Genomic DNA, 19,916 nt, shown 5'->3' on the forward strand with positions numbered 1-19,916 from the left:
AGGAGGTGGAATTGGAAATCTCAGAGTTGAGCCCACCGGGGAGTCGGTTTCAGCTTGAAGGTGCCAAAGACCTGGATGAGGGGGAGTTTGGCACTCAGGGATACAGGATCACAGCGAGTGAGATGGCTGAGTACTTTCGCCTCAATTATCGTGGTGGATCTGTTAACCATCTCACCCTGGATCTCATCCTTAGTAGCAAACTAGACAGAGAAATAGAGGACTTCTATTCTCTGACAATTGAAGCTTTTGATGGAGGGATCCCAGCTAGGACAGGGACCCTGCAGGTGAGCGTCCGAGTCCTTGATGAGAACGATAACCCTCCTGTGTTCAACCAGACTGAATACCATGCCTCAGTGCATGAGGATGCGGCCCTCAGATCTGTCGTGTGCCAGGTGCACGCCACTGACCGTGACCTGGGTGACAATGGCAGGATCACGTATGAAATCAACAGGCGGCAGAGTGACCCAAATGGTGTTTTCTCAATTAATGAAACCACTGGGTTGGTTTATCTCAACAAGCCGCTTGATTTTGAGACGCAGGCGTTTCATGAGCTGATCATCAATGCGAGAGATAATGGTGCTCAACCTGAATACAGTAGCACCTTTGTGGGTGTCAAGGTGCTTAATATCAATGATAACAGTCCCACCATCAGTGTGCTGTTTCTCAGTGAGACTGGAGACTCGGTGGTTTCAGAAGCAGCAACAATCGGGGACTACGTCGCCCGGATTTCAGTGTCAGATCCGGACTTTGAGGAGGAGAGGGTCACTGTAACTCTTGAGGGAGGGGATGGGAAGTTTACCCTGAAGCAAACAGATGACTTTCTGTATGCCTTGAGTGTTAACTCTGAGCTAGACAGGGAAGAGAAAGACCTGTATGAGTTGAAGGTGCAAGCCTCAGATTTTGGGAGTCCTCCTTTGAGCAGTGAGATGGTCCTCCTCCTCAAGGTGTCAGATACAAACGATTGCCACCCAGTCTTTGAAAAAGATGTGTTCATAACAAGCATTGCCGAGGATGCTCCTCAGGGGAGTTCCTTAATACAGATTCAAGCTCGAGACTCAGATGAAGGTGTTAACTCGGACATCAGATACTCCATCTTGAGGTCCAACCAGGACAGCCTGATCAGCATCGACTCAGAGTCAGGCCTGGTCACCACCGCCGCAGCTCTGGACAGAGAGACACAGGCGGAGGTTTGGTTCCTGGTGGTGGCGGCGGATGGAGGAGAGCCAGCTCTGTCATCAACAGCTACAGTCACGGTGCTGGTGGAGGATGTCAATGACAACGAGCCTGTGTTCCAGCAGCAGCTGTACAACGTGTCCATCCCAGAGCACAGTGATGTTGGAAGCTGCTTTTTGCAAGTATGTTGGAGAAATGAGTTTAGCATCAATGATTACCATAAGAAAGTAAATTATTTTTGCAAATGTGGTGGGTATCCTAAGACAGACAGCAGCCTTTTTTTAATGCAAATACCTTTATTTGGTACCATGTATTAGAGGGCTGACAGGAAATCCTGAGGCATCCACTTAAACCAAACAATAAGAAAGGTCTGAAGCTCTAATGGCTCTCACCTTGTTTAGTTTAAGTTGTCAGAATTTTATATATACTGGCCACCTGATAAAAAGTAAGTTTTTAATATCAGCTGGAACACTTGGCAGGGAGTTTTATGGGTGACATCTGAGTGAGATGATGTTGTTAAATTGTTTTAATACAAGATTCATTCCTTTGATCAACACATACTGCATATGTCCATGAGTAGTATGTTTATTATTTAATTTTTTTGGATGAAGGGGGAGCATGTTTGTGAGGCTACATCATTAGAATTAAATGAAGAAATGTAATTTGTGGTAATGTTGACGAAATGACTCATTCTGTTTGACTCTGGTTGGCAAACTGTGAGCTTCAGTCCTTCACAAGATGGATCCAGATGTCAGGGAAAACATAACAAAACAGATTTGAAAATAGTTCCCCCTGACATTTTTTTTCCAAATCTTATTTTATTTACTTATTTAGTTAATTAGTTAGTTAGTTAGTTAGTTAGTTAGTCCAACATTCCAGTGGACTGTGTGCTTCTGGTCTTCTGAAATGCCTCATTTCCAAAAATTATTTTCTTTTCCCCGTGTCAGCTTTTCAGTGCCTTTGTTTACTTATATGTGAGCAAGATTATGTGCAAACTACTAAGATGAATGTGACTAAACTTGATGGAGAGGTGGAGCATGGGTAAAGGAAGAAGACTGGTATGAATCAGGATCACATTCTTTGAAACTGTGAGAAAAGGCACTTGGCAGAAGTTTTCACTCTGTCTCTCTCCAAGTGTAACTATAGTTTTGTGATCTAATTTGCATTTTAGTTAACTAACTACCTTTAATTTTGTACATCCATATCTAACAAAGGGTAGGGGCTTGGCCAAAGTTTTGAGCAGTAAAATGAAGAAGACTTTGTTCATAACAATTAGACAAGAACGTTAATTTGACGGGACGTGTAGGTTTGTTTGGACACCATATCACATTGTAATATGCTCTGAGGCTCTCTTGTATGCACAACCACTGAATTCTAACTTTAGGAATGTGTTTCTATGCTCAAACTGTAGGATCATCTCCTAAAAGCAGATCTCTGTACATTAATAATACTTATAACCAAATATTAAACACAACTGTCCATTGCAAGTTTAAAAAAAAAAAAACTAATTTTTAATGAGCTTCAATGTTAAAATACACATTATTATCAATAAGGTGACTCTTATAATTCATTGCCTGCACGGTGGTGTGGTGGTTAGCACTGTGGCGAGAAGGTTACAGGTTCAATTCCCAGCTGGGGCCTTTCTGTGTGGAGTTTGCATGTTCTCCCTGTGTATGCGCAGGTTCTCTCCAGGTACTCTGGCTTCCTCCCACTGTCCAAAAACATGCATGTTAGGCTGATTGGTGTCTCTAAAATTGTCCCTAGGAGTGCATGTGTGGCCGTGAGTCTCGTTTGTCTCTTCATCTCATCTCCGCTAGATTTGACTGTTTTTAGCCAAAGAAAGCACAAGACCGCCCTCTCACTAACATATCAACTCAAATGCTTTTACAACCACAACAAAAAAAGAACAACGCTGAGGACCCGCAGTTTACTAAGTCTTCACTGTTGACATAAAACTCTGTGCGTTCTGACTTGCTGTGTCTATTTCACATCTTGTCAGACAAAAGTGGACCTCAGTCAGTTTGCACAAAGGCGTAAGTGTCCCTTCCAAACACACACACACACTATGCACCCTTTTCACTCTGATTTCGTGGCCTTCGTATGACAGATGGGACGGCTGGTGCCACTCTCCTGCAGCCTGGCACAAGCGTAAGCCAGTGTCAACAGCCTTATTTAACAAAGCATTTTCTGTAAACATACAGAAGGTGATATTAGGTCAGTACTGAACATTTATTGTAGACGTTGTTTTTTTAGGCTGATCTTGAAGTGTGTGTTGCTTTGCATTTTGAGTCAGTCTCCACAGTTTCAATATAAGTAAATTGGTATGTTCAAGTCCCTTTCAATAAATGAGAATCAGTGGATGAAGAAGTAACTGGATTAACAGTGATGACGAACCCCTTTTGGAGTCATGTTATCACAGATATTAAGTGAGGTACATGTTAAATTCCCAGAGATAACTGTAATTCCATACTTGGTGGGTGTGCTACAGTACACGTTGAATCAGACCTTGACCCGTGACTCAAAATCTTCCGGCCTCAGAAGTCATATACTCTGAGGTGATATCATCTTTATGACTGGAAACGAGCGTTCTGACTGTAAAATGCGCCTCTTGTCACAGGATCAGTTTGACATCAAAGGCAGGAGCTCTGTCAGATCTCAGGCGGATTTTCACTCTGACTTTTATGGACTTTTGTTCTCCACTGCGGTGATAATCCTCACCCTTTGATTACGGGGATGTTCCTTTTTTTATATTTTTATTATATTGGCATTCTCTGACAAAACTAAACTAGTTTTATGATTCACAGTTAACACAAAGGGTAAATCTGAAAACCGTCGGTTACAGCACGGCACAACTTTTATTACCAAACGCAGCTACAAGGGATCGTGCTATATTTGTACATGAAATCACTAGAATGAATGACAAAATCAAGACTTTTTTATTTCAATCAGCTGAGGGGAAAAGTGCCACTGTGAGTCCACTATAGGATAAAGAAAGTAAACGCAATTCATGTAACAAAAATCGTTGTTTACACATGGATATGAAGTAGTTTACTGATTAACTGCGGAGACGAGAAACGGTTTGTGGGAATGGAAGGATGATAATCTTCAGGCACGTAGGAACACGATCAGCCAGAGTCAGAGAAGGGGGACATTTCTGGAGCTTCTTTTACTCAGTGGATTAATTGCATTTTCAAGTTTAGTTTTCTATATGTATCAGTTCACTACAAAAAGTCATCTCAGGGCAAGTAGGTTGCATGACTACATCCTGTAATGAAAGGGAAAAGGAAGCAGGAAAAACGGACAAAAGGGCTGGTGGGAGGTTTGAAACCTGAGGCTAACTCTGAGAGAAAGTAGTTAAACATTAATACAGGATATCTGTCACCTGCAGGATGATGAACCATCTTATATGTGGTCATTCTACTGATTTAAAGTTATAGCTGCCCAATTCAATCACCAAGGCAGCAAGAAGAAAGATAATTGGAAGCTGCTTTAGGAACAGACAAAGTAATTTATTCAGCCAAATTTGACCATAAAAAGAAAATGCTCACTCTTTAAGTGAAATTTTATTTATTTTTTTTGTGACAGTAAACTACATCTTTTGATATTAGTGGACAACAATGAATTAACAGCACACTGTGCTGGTCTTTTCCAGTGTTTTCTGAAATAAACAACAGAAATAATCAGCCAAGAAAAGTACTCATGCTCATGTTAAAACAAGTTCCTTTAATTAAAACGCAGGCATGTAAAATGGGCTCTGGTTGCTTTTGTAAAAATTAATTTGAATATTCTTTTGTGATCCATATTGACAAGGCCATGATTACAATATATGGAAGCAATGCAGCTGCTTCACTGCCCCTCAACCTGGCCTTTGTTTTACTAATTCAGTTTATTTTTCCACTGCTCTATCAAAATCTGTCAACATGTCCATGCTATTAACCAACATTGTCCCTGCAGTGAGGCCTGGAATTTATTTGGAACAAAAATGTTATCTTGTTATTTCAGTACCCTCCAACTGAATAGAAGAATAGAATAGAATGAGTTAGAGCTCTTTACCATTTTTTTCCCAGGTACTCAAAGCTAATTGGACAAATTAACATAAACATTCATCCATTTATTATATTTAATACTTCATCAATAACCCTTTGCGCTGATGTCATTATTTACCAGAACTTTACTGCAACTCTCTTCAGTTTTATTTTTTTTCAGAGAGTCTGCACGTTAAGTCGACATGTGTATATATATATATATATACATATATATATATATATATATATATGTATGTATATATATATATATATATATATATATATATATATATATATATATATATATACACATATAGATGAAATTGCCCATTTCTTGGGCAAAGTGTGAAACAGCTAAGCTGTAGTGATGGGCAGAAAGTATCTATGGCTCTCTGTAGACCAAGTTATCTGCTCCACAACTGGATGTGCCAGATGTCATTAATTCACTAAATAAGAAACAAAACAACTTAAATTCAATTTTTTTTTTTAATGAGCCTGCATGGATTAATGTAGGGCCATGGTAACTATATACATGCATTTGAACTGCAGTGGAAAATAGAATCATTAGAAGAAATAGCATGTTGAAGAATTATGATAACTTGTGATGGACTGGACCCACTTTGACCATCTTGCATTGGCCTAGCTCTGGTTTTGGGTTGTTTCACCACTGCATGAGGAACACTTGGACTAGGGATGGGAATTGATAAGATTTTTACGATTCCAATTCCATTTTCGATTCTGCTTAACGATTCGGTTCTTTATCGGTTCTTTATCGGTTCCCTTATCGATTCTCATTTGGAGAAAAAGGACAACAAACCGGTCGATTAGCATCAACTTTGTTCAGTTTAGAAGTAACACGAGTCATGACCTTACAAACCCAACAACGGTGAGGTCCACATTGGTCTATCATGGCCTGGGTAATTTAACTCTTCCCTGCTCTGGTAAAAGGAGAAGCTGGAGGTAGACGTGAACTGGGGGTAGCACCACCAGCCTCTGGCTCTGAGCCAGTCAGGCTCTGTCTCTCATGATTTCATCTAAATGTAATGCCTGAGAAGGCATTCATTTAACCTTAACCGTTACTAATAGCAGGTTTTACAATGAGGCAAATGGCGCTAACATGATAGGCAGTGTTTGTTCATTAGTTAGTTACCTGCAGTGTTAGCCGAGGACATGCTAATGTTGCTAACGTTGCTGGGTTCAGATTCACCAACGTTAGTCCGGAGCGGATCGAAAACGCGACATTCATTCATAGTTATTGCGTGTTGGTAGTATTTCCTCCCGTTGGTGAAATATTCACTTTGCAAGTTGCCCTGTTGTCGTCTTTTTTTAGGGATGTGTAATCAAACTTTCGAGCCTTTGTACCGCTTGGGCGCCATGTTTACTGTTGACTGCTGGCTGCACTGGCCTCGCCACGCAACGTTGCGTGGTGACGCCATTCGCGCCCACTGGAATCGATAAGGGAATCGTTTGCAAAATCGCCCAACGATTCCAAGGAATTGAAACACTGGGAACCGGTTCTCAACAAGAACCGGTTTTCGATTCCCATCCCTAACTTGGACTCCATTTTTTTCTATATTGCACAAGTGAAATAGACCCGATGTACACAAACAGTAAAGAAAGCCTCTGCTGATTACAATAAATCACGTTTGCTTGTCTGTTTTTGTGAAATGACCTTTGCACCTATCTGTATTTTCACCATGTTTTACCTTTCGAAAATCCTCATAGCTGTGTTAAAAAGATGCTTGAGTGTCTCGTTAGTGATGCATCATCAATTTGAAAATTATTAAGATGACAAACTGGGTATTTTTGGTTGTAGTTCTCATCGTTCTGCCTCTACTTGTCTTTTCTAGGTTGTTGCCACAGACGCAGATAGCCCTGAGTTCAGCACGCTGTTGTACTCTCTGTCTGATGGCTTTGACAGACAGGACAAACACCCTCTCTTCCAAATCAAGCCACACACAGGAGAGCTGTGTGTCTCTCAGGATATCGATCGAGACATGGGACAGAGTGTCCATGACATTCTGATCAAAGCTGAAGATCCAGTGAGTGGATTTTTTGTGTCTGTACTACGAACACAAGATATTAAGGTTGACATCTTATCACTTCTCGTCACTTTTTAATGGAATTCTTATCTTTTCTGTCTTTCAGGGAGGCCTAAGCGCCCAAACGTACGTGCACATTGAGATAGAAGACTTGAATGATAACACTCCAGTGTTCAACCCTGAAGAGTACACTGTGAGCATCAGCGGCCACGCTTCGCCTGGCACAGAAATCGTCAATGTTCTTGCTACTGACAGAGACTCTGGCGGGTTTGGACAGGTCACCTACAATATTCTACCTGGAGACATGTCCAATTTATTTGCACTGGATAAACAAACAGGTAGGGGCATGGAAAAATGTGGGGAGAGTTTGTGAAATAGTAAGCGCAGTTTTTTTCAATGTGGAAGAAGGTTATGTTTTTTATTGTTAGATGGTATTTCAAACTGTGCTGGAATGACTGCTTCATTTATAACATTCTGTATGCACTCAGTAGCCTTTAAGTAACTTGTGTGGATGGCAGTCTATGTATTTAGGGATAAACCGCTAATTCATTTGTGTAGGTCACCTTGATATGATTGCTCGTGTCATTGCTCAGCAGGAGTAAGGCAGAAAGTCCAAAAGCTTTAGATCCCCATGGAGCTGAGGCTAAGATGAGATTTATTCACAGCCACAATGTTACAGTAAAATAAATTCATATTAGGTACATTAAAGCAATAAATTTGAAGCAGGTAGTACCTTGTTGACCTTCAACCTGAACATGAATTATTTCCTCCAAACTCAGCACGCTATCAGCAGTGGGTTGGATTTTCTTGAGCTTCCGAAGTAAATTTAGAAGATGAAAACTAAATTAGCCACATTTTAGGGCCATTTGCCATCACACAGTTGTCTGTTTACAAACACATTGCAATAAAGTAGTTGGAACTGAGTTTAAATTACAAAGCAAATCTTTTAAGTGATTCTGTGACTCAGCTGTTGCAGTCTGAAGCAAACCTAACTGGAACCGGTTTCCTTAGGAATGCTCCTCCTGAACTCCTCTCTGACCCATCTGGGCGCAGCCAGCGTGAAGCTTTCCATAACAGCACAAGATGGGGAGGGCTTCACCTCAGCCAAACCCGCAGAAGTCACCGTCAATGTTTTACGAAGTGCCCGAGCTCCAGCTGTGTTCCAGAGGTCACGCTACTCTTTTACAGTTCCTGAAGATGCACTGTCAGGGACATCTGTGGGAACAGTGGAGGCCAGCGACCCAACCGGTGAGAAACCTATATGGTGCGGTGCATGCTGACTGAGACCGGTGGAGGTTATTGGCAGCAATAGAAATCCGATTACTCAGAGTAATTTTACTATATGCAGAAAATCGGGGTTTCACTGCTCTCTCAACACATCTATCAGCATGTGTTCCACTGAGTGTGATTACATGCACATTAATATCACCATCGGTACAGAATGTTCAAAAACCCAGACTGACAAAGATTTTTTACATGCTACATTATCAATGTTTCAATTAGAGTAGTCCAGCGAAAAGATTTACACATGCAACACATGACCAGGACACTCCAAGAATCCAAAGCACTAATGTCCTTGTAAACATCTTCATAGTGAGGCGCAGATTATTAATCTAGACAACATAAAACTGAATCATTCACCATAATGACCTGACCGCATTGATTATTTTAACAAAGAAAGTGAAAAAAACGGATTAATAAATCCCTAGACAACAGCCTAATTAAGAAATATGTTTGGGATTTGATTAATTTGGGATTTAAAACAAAATAGTTGTTTTTCTTCTGAAAGTGGCCTAACAGAAAACTGTATCCCTAAGTTTTAAACATCCTCAAAAGGCTAGTTGTGCCACCGAATTGCAACGTCTTCCCAGTTTTTACAGATCGCTTTCATCAAACTTGTACAAATTATATTTTAAACCTTATAATTTAGTAAAGATTAGATCTCACAAGAGTCAAGTGTATCTTTATTTTCTCCAATGATACTGATAAATCATTATTTCAAGTAGTAAAGCATTTTGATAAGGGCATTTGATTAGATGTTACCTCTTTCTTGTGCCTTTTTGGTCTTTTTGGCCCACACGTGGCTTCAGTTTAATTTAGACTGGATGTCTGTTTGTTGCTCATTATTTGCATAAGTTGGTAAATCTTTCATTATAATTTCAAATAATTTTGCATGGCAAAAAAAAATAAATTACACATAAAATATTAATTAAAAAAAAGTTCTCACATCTAACTCAAGAACCCATTAGATGTTTTTTTTTAGAGTCTCCAACCTGAAAGGTAAAGCTATATCTCTGATTAGTTATTCCTGCTCTTGAACTCTTCAGTCATGAATGAAGTGACGGCCTTTCTTAAGAGTTAGTATGTAAATCTATATATATGATTATAAGTGTGTCTGATTGCTCAGAATAAAATAAAATAAAATATTCAGCTTTGTATAGTTCAGTTAGTACTTTCCACCCTATATTTCACCTTTCTCTTAGTAGCTGTAGTCTGTTGTAGTCTGTCACAATGGCTGCTGCCATTTTCAGCTTTGTGCGAGCATGGCCATGTAGCCACAGCCAACAGATTATAAACCCTGAGTACTCTGTGAAACACGGAAAGATTTACTCAGGGCTGATCGAGGCTTAATCGACTTTGTGTGAACTCGTTTGGCAAGTGCTGCGATGCAATGGACATTCATTGATGTAAAAGCCGTTCTCTTCAGCCTCAGTATGACTAATATTGTGCTTTTGTCCTTTCACACAATTCTTTCAGAGTAATAGTCGTTTTAAAGAGCACCGAGATATCAGTAAAGTAGGGTATTTCCTGACAGATGTTTGTGACAAAAACAATTGGGGGATCATTGCTGTTACTCAAATCTACTTGCAGACATTAAATGGTGAGAAGTAAAGAGGAAGACTACAGTTTAATCTTTAATCCCTCTTATCCACGTAGACACCTGACAGATAATAAGGGGGTCAAAGACAGTTGTACTATATACTGTAAATATATCGTTAAAGAAGTTTAACAGTGTCCTCTCATAAAAGGGCATATAGGCTGTGTTTGTTTGGGGTTTTTTTGCACCGTTGTTTGTATAAATTCATCTTTTTTTTATGTATGGAATTATCTTTAATAATCGAACATATAACATTTATATATAACGGTATAATTTCTAATTAGTTCAGTTTAACCTCCTCTCCGTGGGCCAGTTTTCTAGCTCTTCAGCTCTCCAGTTTTCCAGGATTATCTTTTCATTGTCATACTTTTACACCACAAGTCCCTTCAACAGTTGAACCACACTACCACACCAGACAGTCATTTAAGGCTGTCTAATCAATTAACAGATTAACTCATCAGCTTAAAGCGGAATCAACAGGGTGAGGCATCATTAAGCTCTTTGCTTGTTTCAGTTTAGAGTTGGTGTTGAAGCGCAACAAACGCTTAAATGGGATTAATGGGATCTTCGGACCTCTTCCGTAATTAATGTGTGTGAGGGAAGGCTCTAGTTCTATGTCGGTGCTCAAATAGTACAGAGTGTATATAGTATAGAGTGTTTCTCTTTGAATTCTTACCCGCTGTAAACTCCATAGCCATATTATGTGGACCTAACTGTGCCTGTCATCTGTTAACAAGAGGTTAGATTATAACTGAGCTGAACAGAAAGGAAGTGGCTGTTGCTCCCTAACCTGACTACGTGACATGATACATGATCTATGTATTTATTGATGTATTTTCTATTTTTTTTGTTAGTTTATGTTTGTTGGTTGGTTCATTCATGCATACATTCATTCTTCAAAAACATCTACATTCAAAAACTACACACCACGTCCTGTTTTGTTTAGAATGTTGGCTCAGTTAAAATTAGAAAAAGTTGCATTTTTATAAGACAAGATAAGATAGTTCTTTATTAGTCCCACAGTGGAGAAATTCACAATGTTACAGCAGCAAGGACGGAAAGATAGAATGAAAAGCAATGCAAGTGTGTAACCACAGGAGAGGTAGATGGATGGAACTTTTCCAATAGCTTTGAAATAGCCACAGACATCTCTGACATCATACCAGAGCAATGGACAGTAGCTGCGTCCGGTCTTAAGGTTTTTCAGTAATTAATTGGACAGAGATTTGGCTGAGACATGCAGGCTCCCAGTGTCTACAGGCAGCATTTGGCTGGGAAGGTGCCGAGAATTGACAATACAAAGCAGAAGACTGAAGAAATGTAAGGGGAAAAAGGCCAGGTCTGGAGAAAGAGACAACAAGGCTGCTGGGTATATGTAAAACAGAGTAAAACTTTCAAAAAGGCCAATTGCATGTCTAATTCTACTGAAGGTTACTGAGAAAATGTACATTTGAATGATTAATTTATGTGAATCCTGTCTTTTTCTTTCTTTTTTTTGGTGAAAATTTGTTTGTCTTCACAGATTCGACTGAAACCATTTACTACAGAATCTCTTCTGGAGACCCTCAGAGTTTGTTCTCCGTTCATCCAAAGTCCGGTTTGATCAGCAACATCAAACCTCTGGACCATGAGTCCCAGCCCTACGCCCTCCTGGTTCTTCAGTCTTACACTGACACCTCTCCTGTTTACAGCACCACCCAGGTCAACATCACCATAGCCGATCTAAACGATAATGCCCCTGTCTTCCCCAAAAGTAGTGACGCCATCACAGTGTCACAAAACACTCTGCCGGGAACCGTGCTGTTTATCGCACATGCTCATGACTACGACAGTGGCGCCAATGGGAGGGTGCAGTATTACCTGAAGAGTAGCAAAAATGGACTGTTTATTGTTGACCACAACCTGGGAACAGTTACACTAAATCAGAGTTTACAGGTGGGTCATCAGCACAGCTACAGCCTGGAAATTGTAGCTGAAGATAAAGGTGACCCTTCCCTGAGCTCAACGCTGACTCTCTCAGTTAACATTGACCAAACAACTGCAGAGGACAGCCTGGCCTTTGAGACGCTGGTCTACCAGGTGGAGATAGGCGAAGGCTTCCGTAAAGACTCCCGTGTCATCCAGGTGAGAGGGCACTGGACCCGGGGAGCTCACATGTCAAACTCAGGCCTCACTTACTCTTTAGAAGCAGAAACTGGGTTCCCTCCTGCACCATTTCGCATTCACCCAAAGACTGGATGGTTGTATCTCTCCCACAATCTTGACTATGAGGCAGAGTCGAGGTATCGTTTTCAGGTTTTAGCCACGTCCAAAGAGGCGTCTTTGGCAAACACCACGGCGACGGCCACGGTGATTGTGCTAGTGTTAGACGTGAATGACAATGCTCCAGTTTTCAGCAGCGAGGTGTACTACTTCACTGTGTCTGAGGGGTCGTCACCGCAAGGCATTGTGGGAACAGTCAAGGCAATTGATAAGGATTCTGGGAAAAACAGCCAGCTGTCCTACATCCTGCTCTCAGATGGGAAATTCTTCCGTATCAATGCGAAAACAGGTAAAAAACATTCACAATAATCCTGCTTTTTCACTGTGTAGCCGCGCACTCTCACCATCATCTCTCTGCCCTCCCAGGTGAAATCATCAACTGGGTGGCGTTGGACCGGGAGCAGCAGGGCCAGCACAGTCTGAAGGTGATGGTGACAGACCAGGGTCACCCCCGTCTCAATGCCACCACCACCGTTCATGTCCTGATCGCTGACATCAATGACAACGCTCCGCAGTTTACACACCTGCCTGCCAGCAGAGAGCTGAGTGTGCAAGTAAGACGGAGTCCAGCACAAAAAGTGCAACTCTTCTCTCGTCACATTTTTTGTCCCGACTACTGACTCGATATAAATAAAAATACTTTACCAATACTTGTATTGCAGATATGGGCTGGTGTACCCACAGGATCCTTGGTGACAAACATGTTTGCCAAAGATTTGGATGCAGGGGAAAATGGCACAGTAACCCATTCGCTGGTCACAGGTGAGCTATAAATGTGTATCAGGTTTAATGATATATGCAGTAAACATATTCAGCGACATATGCCTCTTATTGATTTGTTTTATCATCTTGTACATATCTCAGTTGGTCTAGAAGATGATGGTCTCGGATACTTTGAGATCGACAGTAAGACTGGAGAAATCAGGACAAAGCAGCTTTTCACCAAAAACGCTGAACCAAACTACACTCTGAAAGTAACTGCAAAGGACAGCGGAGCACCACCTCAGGAAGACACTGCAGTGGTTCATGTACAGGTAAAGCCTGTGCTCCACAATGTGGTATTGTTCAGAGCTTTTTAGATTGAAATCACAGACTACAGTCTTTAAAACTCTTTTCTCACGTGGTTAGTTTGTATAAAGATGAGTCCATGAATATCCCCCACCCTGGCTTTATATGATGCAGTATCCTATGCTGTGCGCCTTAAGTAAGTCTCAAATGAGAGATCTTATTTCATCCAAAGAGTCATTTCGACCATATAGAGACACATTGTTCAGTGTTTTATTGTTTTCTCCAAATCATCAGGACGCGTGTAATCCCTGCTAGTAAGTGCATGACTCAGTTCATGCCATAATCTTTTTAATCCTACTGTGTGTTTTCACCTTTTTTCAATTTGCAGTAACTTTCAGCTTTTCCTCTCTGACCTGATGTTGTATAAAAATCAAAACAACGAAACAAATATGACATGTCTTTTCTTTTGTAGATTTATGGATTAGAGGACCTGTACGGCAGCTCTGACCATCAAACTTTGAGATGTTTTTCAGTGAGAGAAGACACAGAGCCTGCAACTATTATCGGCTCTGCCAGCATTTCAGATAAAGGCAGGTTTCAATATACCATCACTGAGGGGGATGGGAACTTTCATTTTGGCATTGACAGTTCCTCTGGTGACATCTACATTAACCACCCACTGGACTATGAGTCTGCCATGCAGTACTTCCTGGTGGTTCGAGCTGAGGATGTGGGCTCTGCTCCTGGTGTGAACATGTCTGTGTCTGTCAGTGTGATGGTGGAGGATGTAAATGACCACACGCCCTGGTTTCCTGATAAACTAGTGACATACGGTCTGAGGGAAGACACTGCAATTGGATCACTGGCTTTTGCTTTTCACGCCAGAGATGCTGATGGGACTTTTCCCAACAGTGCTCTCCGTTACAGTCTGACCTTCGGCCCTGAAGTGAGTGGGTCCCCAGCACACTTCCCCTTTCACATCAACCGATACACGGGGAGTCTGACTGTAGCAGCACCTTTAGACCGCGAGAGCACCCCATCTTTTGCCTTCACCGTAACTGCTACAGATCAAGCAGAGAGGAAGGATCAGCGTAAACAGACGTCAATGACAGCTCAGCTCTACCTGCTGGATGTGAACGATAACCGCCCAGTGTTTGTGTCAGCGGACGCAGTTCAGGTGATGGAGGACTCAGAGGTGGGAAGTCTGCTGCATCATTTTGTGGCTATAGATGGCGATCAAGGTGGAAACGGGGTTGTCTCCTTCTCCATTGTGGCCGGGAACAAGAAAGGGTTCTTCACACTTGAGGAGAAAACAGGTAGTGTTTTTCATTTGTTAATTTGTTATAAATGGAATGTGACCATTTTCTCCTGCTGTTTTGACTCGATCAGAATTAAACAGGAATTGTCACACAAACTTCCTCAAACTTATTCATGTCTAATGCAAAGTGAAAAGTGCGGTCAGAAGAATAGCTTTAGGGTAAACGGTTTTAGCTTTTTTCAGATTTTTGCTTCCTCTGGCCATCATGTTCAACCTCTTTCCTCTCCTTTAGGGCTCTTGTTTCTCTCCATCCCTTTGGACCATGAGACGCAGCTTGTCCACCGTCTGACAGTCCGTGCGGTTGACCACGGCCTCCCCTCTCTCTCATCCACTCAGACTCTGACTGTGGAGGTGGGCGATGTGAACGACCATGCCCCTGTCTTCAGTCAGACCTTCTACAATAGCAGTGTTGCAGAGAATAGAGACCCTGGACAACCTGTGCTCCAAGTTTCTGCTACTGATTTGGATTCAGGTAATGATTATAAACCACTGTTTTAATAATGGCATTCTATTTTTGGCAGTTAGAATTATGCATTGATCAATATCCATCTACAGTCTATACTAACTTTTTTAGGTGACAGTAATCATATAAGTATAATGTATTTTTATATAGAAATAAAAAAAAAAATTATTTCAGGTCCAGATTTGTTTTGTTGAATGATCCCATAAAGATTTAGGACATGAAGTTTAGTATCAAACAAGACAAATAATAACACAGAATATGCTTCTTCTTTTTTTTTTTTTGCCTAAAATCTCCTCAACAATGAAGCAAAGTCTTCCATTTAATCAGCACATTAAGTGAAACGTGTCAGAGAAAACTCCAGGAGACAAAATGAATTCTTCTTAGAACGAAAGTTTCTTGAACTTTTAAACAGCAAATGAACAGAAATATTTTCACTAGAAATGATCCTTTTCTCAAACTATTCAGCACCTCATGGTCTGCATCAGAGAAAACCACACAGCTGTGCTGGTTCTTCCTATATGTGATAAAGGCAGTCGATACTGAGGGGATAATTGTGTCTGAAACATAGGGATATATTTCCAACAGCCACACAATCTTTTTAATTCCAAACAAAATTAACTTAAATCACTGAATGTTCATTAAAAGGATTTCTGTAATGAAATGTGCCATCCATGTTTTTAAGAATTAAATCTACAAAGTTGAAGCATTTTTTGATGCTACAATTAAGATCATGCAAAATATTATATTATGTTATATTATATCCTGTGTTTAGATTTTGTCATTACTCCTAGTTATCCTCAGTTTCCCTGTTTGGTCATCAGCTCAACTTCCACACCTGCCTCCAACTCAATCAACCTCAGCTGCAGCCACTTCCTCATTACTTTACCCTTATATATATAGTCCTTTTCCTTCTGCGACCAGTTTGCTGATCTGCATTTGGGTTCTCTCCTCTCCACCAACACAAAGCATAACAATCTGAGAAAATAATTTGACAATAGTGTAATAATTCTTTAAATAATGCTACTGTACAAGTATGTTGTGCTGAAAAATCTCCAGGATTATGCTTCTTTTCTATCTTTAGGAAAATGACAAATTAACTGAAAGAAGCCGTATGACTCAACAACTTCTTCTTCTTCTGTTTAATGGCAAGTCATATCTTTTCAACATATACCGCCACCTACTGAACTACTTCACAGGAGTGTGTAATAAGGACATAGCCTATGACTTTTCATTTCAAATCAACAAAGTAAACAAACAAAACCAAATAAACAGAAATAAAATTAAAAATAAAACATTATTAAATTCTTTTCAATAAACCTGTATCATTTAGATACATAAGTAAATATCTGATTCTTATTTCTTTCATTTCTTGTTCCTTCAATACATTGTTAATTTCATTTTCTAACTCAAGGTTTTTCCATATCTGTCTGGATTGATCAAACTTTTTACATTTAAATAAAACATGTGCGACATCTTCTAACACTTGACATTCTGAGCACATGCCATTACTTTTCCCAATCAAATATAAACTAGCGTTAAGGCCTGTATGACCCAATCTCAGTCTGGTAAATGCGACTTCTTCCTGTCTGTTAAGACCCAATGATGTAATTCTTTTCCCTCCTATACTCCTCTGGTTCTGATGGTAGTGTCTGGCATTACTCTCTGCTTCCCATTCATCTTGCCATCTTTTCACAATTTCTGCTTGGATAAATGCTTTAATATCACCTTTGCCCATTGGAACTTGAATCGTAACTTGCTCTGATTCCATTGCCTTTTTAGCTAATTTGTCAGCCATTTCGTTTCCCATAATGCCATAATGGCCTGGAATCCAACAAAACTGAATTATTAATCCTAGGTTAGAAATATTTAATAACAGGTGCTTCACTTCTAATATCAGATCCTCACGTGTTGTGTTTCCTGTTATGAAACTTTGTAGTGCTGCCATAGAGTCAGTACAGATAATTGTTCTAAGAGGCTTGATCTCTTCCACCCATCGTAGAGCTGTTATTATTGCAGTCATTTCTATAGAGTATATTGATAGGAAGTCACTCACTCTGTATATGTATCTCTTATCAAATTCTGGGATGTAAATACCAATACCACACCGACCATTGAGGTCTTTAGATCCATCTGTAAATATTTTCATAAATCCATAATAATTATTCAAATAGTTTAAGCAAGCATTAGTAAAACTTTGTTTAATAGTATGTTCTCTTTTTTCTGCCAATAAATCAATGTTTACTATTGGATCAGGGAGCACCCACGGAGGAATACAACTTAAAGCTAATGCTGGTCCACATTTTATCTCTTTTAAACCATAATTATTAATTAATTTATCAATATTCCAACCAAACCCATTGGACTTTTTAGAATATTCCCAACAATCATTAAATACAGAGAGAGATGGGTTGTTAGAACTTCCCTTCAGCCTGACCCAGTAGGTTAATGACAATTTATCATATCTGAACTTAATAGGAGGTTCCTTGGCTTCTACTAATAAAGCACTTGTAGGAGTTGTTGAATAGGCACCTAGGGCAATCCTTAGAGCCCTAAATTGCATTCTTTCAATTTTCTTAAGGGAAGACTTACATGCTGAGCTATATATTATACAACCATACTCTATATTTGATCTGATCAGTGCTATATATATGTCAATCAAAGATTGTCTGTCAGTTCCCCAGTTATGTCCAGTGACCATCCTCATAAGATTAATTACCTTTTTACATTTGGTTTCAATATATTCGATATGATATTTCCATGTGAGTTTGGAGTCCAACCACATTCCCAGATACTTAAATTTTTCCCTTCTCTCAAGTTGCTGATTATATAGCATAAGTTTGTGGGTTTCATGAACTTTCTTCCTGGTAAAATACACAACCTGTGATTTTTGTACAGAAAATTTAAAACCCCAATCCACTCCCCATTGCTCAAGTATATTAATATCCTTTTGCATCTTGCCATTAACATATGTGATGTTGCGCCCTCTTGTCCAGATGACAGCATCATCTGCATATAATAAACCTTCATTATTTTCTCCCAGTTTCTCGTATATGTCATTAATCATTATATTGAACAAGATCGGACTAATAACACTTCCTTGAGGAATACCATTTTCTACAATAAATTCATCGGATAGTGTATCACCTACTTTGATCCATATGGACCGTTGAGAAAGGAAGTTAAGTATATAGTCATACATTTTCCCATGAATTCCTAATTTTTCTAGCTTGATCAAAAGACCTTCTCTCCACATAGTATCATAAGCTTTCTCAATATCCAGAAACACTGCAACCATCACTTCTTTCATTACTAATGACTTTTCAATTTCATTGCATACTTTTACCAAAGCATCAGTTGTTGACTTGCACTTCCTAAATCCTGTTTGATATCCTTTAAGAGGGTTGGTGTATTCTAAGAAATAATTTAGACGTGTTACTAAAAGTTTTTCCATTAGTTTGCCAAGATGTGAAGTGAATGCAATAGGTCTATAATTTCCTGGGTCACTTGAGTCTTTCCCTGGTTTAGGGAATGGAAGGATTCTCGCCCATTTCCATATATATGGTAATTTCCCTTCATTCCATACTTTGTTAAAAAGATTAAGTATTTTTTCTAAAATATTGTTCGGTAATTTCCTGAACATAACATAACATAAGTTATCATTCCCTGGAGCAGAGTATGCAGTATTATTTAATGCCCTTTTAAGTTCTGTCATATTAAACTCTGAATCCATAAAAGACATATTTGATTCTTTGGTGTATAAGATATTCCGGTTTACTTTCATTACTTCTTCTTTCCGTTTTTTATATCGTTCCTCAAGATGGTTACCCTTGTGTATATCTGCAAAACCTTTAGCCAGCATATTGGCTTTATCAATATCTGAAATGGCTTGAATCCCATCTTTGATTAAAACAGGGATAAGTGGAGGTTTATATTTTCCTATCATCTTCTTTATCATCATCCAAACTTCATTCAAAGTTGTTTCTCTACCTATTGAAGAACAAAATTGTCTCCATGATTCCCTCTTAGTATCTTTACTTTAAACTTGCATCTACTTTTTAGTTTTATATCTGTCCACCTAAGAAAACATCGTTTCTCAATTTTTGTGACATTTTTCCTTCTTTCCTTTGTCAGAATTAAGAGGGGGAAAGAACAGAAGAAGTTATAAAAGCTGCAAATAAATGCCTTTGCTGTAGAAGTAGATTTTTTTTATTGATTTTTTTTTTTTTTTTTTTTCTCATCATAATCCAAAATATTCATCAGTGGAAATCTTTTGAGCTGTATTTTCACTCTGCTATAGAGCCGAAGTTATGCCTGAAGAGTCCTCCTATTGAAGTGGGGACTGCAATGTAATTCCAAGATGCCTAGATGGCAGCACTAGCATGTGTTCCTGGGGCGTATAACAGCCTCCAACTATTAAACCAGATGCATAAAAACAAACAGTTTTTCCAAAATTCCATGAAACCAAACAGAGCTCAAAATCAGGTGTATAAATTATGCAGAATTGAAGGGATTGTTTTCTCAAGAAAACCAAGCGAAAGAAAAAAAATTGCTTCTTTGCATCTTTTTCAGTATAAGCTGTGGGGTAACGGCTCATGTTTAATTTAAGAATAGTGCATGATAAAATACTGGGTTCAAGGTCATCATCAATTCTTTTGCTCCGGTAGCAGTTTAAATGAAACTAACCTCTGATGTTTCCCTCAAATTTAGTTCAGATTGAGTCTTTTTCATGCCTCTGTTCATTGTACAC

General features: G+C 39.5%; 1 protein-coding gene across 1 annotated transcript in view; it reads left to right on the top strand.

Annotated features, from left to right (window-relative positions):
• The first annotated feature begins 573 nt into the window (after positions 1 to 573).
• Positions 574 to 19,916, top strand: part of dchs2 (dachsous cadherin-related 2) — a 36,407-nt gene continuing 17,064 nt past the window's right edge. The window contains exons 1-11 of the mRNA XM_075462369.1: positions 574 to 617; positions 668 to 1,355; positions 7,049 to 7,240; positions 7,347 to 7,578; positions 8,294 to 8,488; positions 11,641 to 12,669; positions 12,747 to 12,934; positions 13,043 to 13,142; positions 13,245 to 13,414; positions 13,861 to 14,704; positions 14,939 to 15,178. Coding sequence (XP_075318484.1) covers positions 574 to 617; positions 668 to 1,355; positions 7,049 to 7,240; positions 7,347 to 7,578; positions 8,294 to 8,488; positions 11,641 to 12,669; positions 12,747 to 12,934; positions 13,043 to 13,142; positions 13,245 to 13,414; positions 13,861 to 14,704; positions 14,939 to 15,178 — 3,922 coding nt within the window. The remainder of the gene's footprint in view (positions 618 to 667; positions 1,356 to 7,048; positions 7,241 to 7,346; positions 7,579 to 8,293; positions 8,489 to 11,640; positions 12,670 to 12,746; positions 12,935 to 13,042; positions 13,143 to 13,244; positions 13,415 to 13,860; positions 14,705 to 14,938; positions 15,179 to 19,916) is intronic.

Source organism: Odontesthes bonariensis, chromosome 4 (genome assembly GCF_027942865.1).
Source record: "Odontesthes bonariensis isolate fOdoBon6 chromosome 4, fOdoBon6.hap1, whole genome shotgun sequence".
Lineage (NCBI taxonomy): Eukaryota > Metazoa > Chordata > Actinopteri > Atheriniformes > Atherinopsidae > Odontesthes > Odontesthes bonariensis.